Source organism: Drosophila kikkawai, chromosome 2R, assembly GCF_030179895.1.
Source record: "Drosophila kikkawai strain 14028-0561.14 chromosome 2R, DkikHiC1v2, whole genome shotgun sequence".
In the NCBI taxonomy this organism is placed as follows: Eukaryota; Metazoa; Arthropoda; class Insecta; order Diptera; family Drosophilidae; genus Drosophila; species Drosophila kikkawai.
In genome coordinates, this window is record NC_091729.1 from 11,141,623 (window position 1) to 11,144,963 (window position 3,341).

The following is a 3,341-nucleotide window of genomic DNA, read 5'->3' on the forward strand; positions in this document are numbered from 1 at the left end:
AAAAGGATTACACGACTGCGTTGTGCGTTGGAAGGCGGCGCACAGTTCCATAAAAACGCATCTCCAACTCTGCAACAAGATTAATTACGAGCGTCTTGCCACGGCTGCAACTTCCCCAGAGCTGCGTGACCACTTCGCATTTATACTTTGTATTATATTCTACAGTTGTAGTCAACAAATTAGGGCTGAAGTCATATATTTAAAAGAACAAATGTTAAAGCCTGTATAAAATATACTGAAGAGCAATTCGAGTTAATTACATCTTTTGGCTAAATTATGTAACTATTTGATTTTAAAATATATTTTTACACCTTCTCCACTGTTATTCCCCGCTGCTGTATATAAGAAAGTTCTTCTGTTCATGAACAACTTCTGTATTCAATATTTTGACATAACAAATAACAGTCTCATTTGGTGCTTCAAGTGTTTCATTAATTTAAGAGCTTTCCGGGTACTTTTCGCCCCTTTTCCCATGTCAAATCGCCGGGGGTTGGAGCAACACTCGTAGTAATCCCAGCCAGAAATTAGCATATTCTCAATTCTAAGATCCTGCTGGCACGCGACAACGCCAAAGGGGATGGTGCTTCTGGCAACGATAATGGGAATTGAATAAAGGATACCGTTCCACCAATTCATTGGGCCTCGAGGACAACTCTTTAAACGAGTCCAGGAAATGAAAGTAAAAACAATTATTTTATTTTTAATTAACTCTAAGGCATCCCCAGGGAAGAGGCACTCACACTCACCGATCTCTATCGTATGCCCCCAAGGCGAATTGCCGGCAATGATGATGTCATCCCCGCAGCATTCATCTCCCATAAATCACGCGGCGATCGCGAAAATCCCCCCGTTTATGCTCCAGCATGCTGACAGCCGTGACAGCAGCCGCATCCACCAGATTCGCCAGCCTGCAGCCGAGTGGAGTGGAGTCGAGGCAGCTGCCACAGATTAGTCAGAGTCATAGTACGATTCGGATACATATTCGGCCAGGCGCACTTCAATTTGCGAGCAAGCTGCTCGACTGGTTTTCAGATCACTGGAGCCCAGAGCAGAGCGGGTGCAGATGATGCGAGCCTCATGTACATGGCAACGAAAGATCAAGGTAAGTGGCGAAAATAATGCCTAATGGGTGCCACAACTTTCGGAATCAGATCGTAAGTAGGAGTATTACATCAGGGAACCACGCCTGAGAATCGCTTACATAAAGCGAAGAATCGAAGCCAAGATTTAACGGTTTCCCGCTTAAGGGTCACTCCACTCGCTCGCAAAACTTTCTTCCGCCATAACAATAAATCTGGCAAGCTGAAACCCCAAAGAGAAGCAGCAAAAATGAGCCGACAAACCGCAACAAAGAAACCAAGAGAAGATTCTAAGGTTGGCAAAGGTTAAGGTAGAAATTGGCCGAGTCTCCGGCTGCGGTTGAAAGGGATTTTCTGTGCATAAGCCCAGCTGCAGCAGCATATCGATAGATTCTTGGTTCCCAATCTTCAGCATAAAGTACCTAAGAAGCAGCATTAGTATGCATAAGATGACACTTTGTGCCGAATGCTTGTGTATGCTCGGGGCATGACTCACTTCCCCACCTCTCGCCAGGTAAAGTGAAAAGAGCCAAACATGAGTTAATGCACATTCATGGCTTTTAAATGGGCCGATGGAAATAAAGAAATAAACTGTAGCCAGCATATAAGACGCTGGCTCCGAGCGTGACTCGTTTCCCCCATGCTTCAGTCAGTTTTAGTTGTTTTTTTTTTCGTTGGCCTCTCCGGGTTGCCGATTGCGGGCCGTCATTCATTCACGCCAACTGTTGATAAGTTTTTGTGACACAGCTCGGCTCGTTTGCATATCTTAGCGGCTAACGAAGCCCGGCCAACAGCTTGTGGCACCATTACACTGGGACAGCTGAGGATTGGACTCGGATTCGGCGTACATTATCACTTCTCACTTTGCTTTATTCGGTTGCAAGGCGAACTGACACTGCCAAATCCTTCTCTAATCGAATCACCATTAAAACCATTAGGAAACTAGACTTTACGCCTTCTTCTCCGTGGTCCAGTTCCTGGGACGGTCGGCCATGATAGTCCAGTCGTTCTCGGCAATGTTTAGGCCTCCGTACTGCTTAAGGGGGGTGTCGGGGAAGAACTCCCAGCCCTGTTCCACGGACATCTTCTTGATGACGCCAGCAATGCCTAGATTGAGCGGCATGTCGGTTAATCTCAAAGACTTTGCACAGTAAGAGCGGTGAATACTAACCCAGGAAGAGGCCGGCACAGAGACCAGCAACGTGGTTGTGTTTCCAGGCACCGAAGACGCCGCCAGCTGCTACTCCGCCCAGGAAGTAGTTGATTCTGCAATTGGGGAAATGGTTGAGCATCTAAAGAGCTTTTTAGGCGCCTTGCCACACTCACTTATCGTCCTTGCCGCGGGCGTTTGTGGCTGCCAGGGTGGTGAGCGTGAATGCCGTGGCCATGCCCATCAGGGGACCCGTGTTGTAGGCGAATCGGCCCAGCGTGGGCACATAGCCCTGCGGCTTCGAGAGCGTCAGCACGTCGAACATGGACCAGGCCAGGCCGGCTGAGACGGCGTATTTGTTGGTGGCCACGATCTTGCCGAAGGCATCCTCACCATCGGGATGGTCGTAGTACTTGGAGCGTAAGAACGACATGGTTGGCTGCTGGTAAAAATGCAAAAACATTAGCCTATAAACCAAAAACAAATCGGTCCAACAGCAAAGCAACCGTTGCCTTTGCGGCTCCCAGAGCAGCGGCAGTTACTTCTGGCCAAAGCTGGGGCTGCAGAGGCTTCCATTTCGTGGGACAGGCTCCCGAATTGTTGTAGATTTAACGTAAATTTGCTAACCTGCCGAAATTTACGTAATTATTTCCAAGATCGACAAAAAACAGCTGTTAAAGAATGTGTAGTGTAACCGTTTCTTAACTCCGCTGAAATACCAAATTCTTTATTGTTTTTTATTTTTATCTTTACAAAAAGTCAGGTACGAAAATAAAACAAAGTATAATTGACACAGATTTATAAAATAAAAGATAAAAAATTGTAAAAGGTATCGTACAAAACAAATAAATTGCTATAATTTAAATTAAATTTTCTGTTCAGTGTGTACACACCATAAAAAATATTTTCTGATTGGCTCTTCTGACAATACGGTCCAACTGATTTGATGGCTATCGTATATCGATAAATGACTATAAGAAGGCGGGAAATTTTAAACTGCATTCTCAGTCGTAGATTATATAAAGTCTGAAATTATGAATTTTAAGAAGAATACTTTTAAGATCTTAAATTATACCATTAAAAAATCCAAAATCCCAGCGAAACAAAACATA

At 45.0% G+C, this 3,341-nt stretch overlaps 1 protein-coding gene across 2 annotated transcripts; it reads right to left on the minus strand.

Moving 5' to 3' along the window:
• Positions 1–1,924: 1,924 nt before the first annotated feature.
• On the minus strand, positions 1,925–2,995 carry ND-B14.7 (NADH dehydrogenase (ubiquinone) B14.7 subunit). 2 transcript variants are annotated; one of them, XM_017171496.2, is made up of 4 exons: positions 2,857–2,995; positions 2,406–2,671; positions 2,251–2,345; positions 1,925–2,186 (listed from the first exon to the last, which is right to left on the minus strand). In XM_017171496.2, the coding sequence occupies exons 2-4, from the start codon at positions 2,660–2,662 to the stop codon at positions 2,029–2,031; spliced, it is 510 nt and encodes a 169-aa protein (XP_017026985.1). In that variant the 5' UTR covers positions 2,663–2,671; positions 2,857–2,995; the 3' UTR covers positions 1,925–2,028. The 2 variants fall into 2 exon arrangements, with proteins under 2 accessions (XP_017026985.1, XP_017026984.1); XM_017171495.2 differs by having other exon boundaries at positions 2,406–2,668; positions 2,857–2,988.
• Between the last annotated feature and the right edge of the window lie 346 nt (positions 2,996–3,341).

Coding starts and splice junctions, on each gene's coding strand:
- ND-B14.7 (XM_017171496.2), bottom strand. CDS start 2,662: ATGTCGTTCTTACGCTCCAAGTACTACGACCATCCCGATGGTGAGGAT. Junction 2,346..2,405: donor GCCCGCGGCAAGGACGATAA/GTGAGTGTGGCA, acceptor CCCCAATTGCAG/AATCAACTACTTCCTGGGCG. Junction 2,187..2,250: donor CTGTGCCGGCCTCTTCCTGG/GTTAGTATTCAC, acceptor CGCTCAATCTAG/GCATTGCTGGCGTCATCAAG.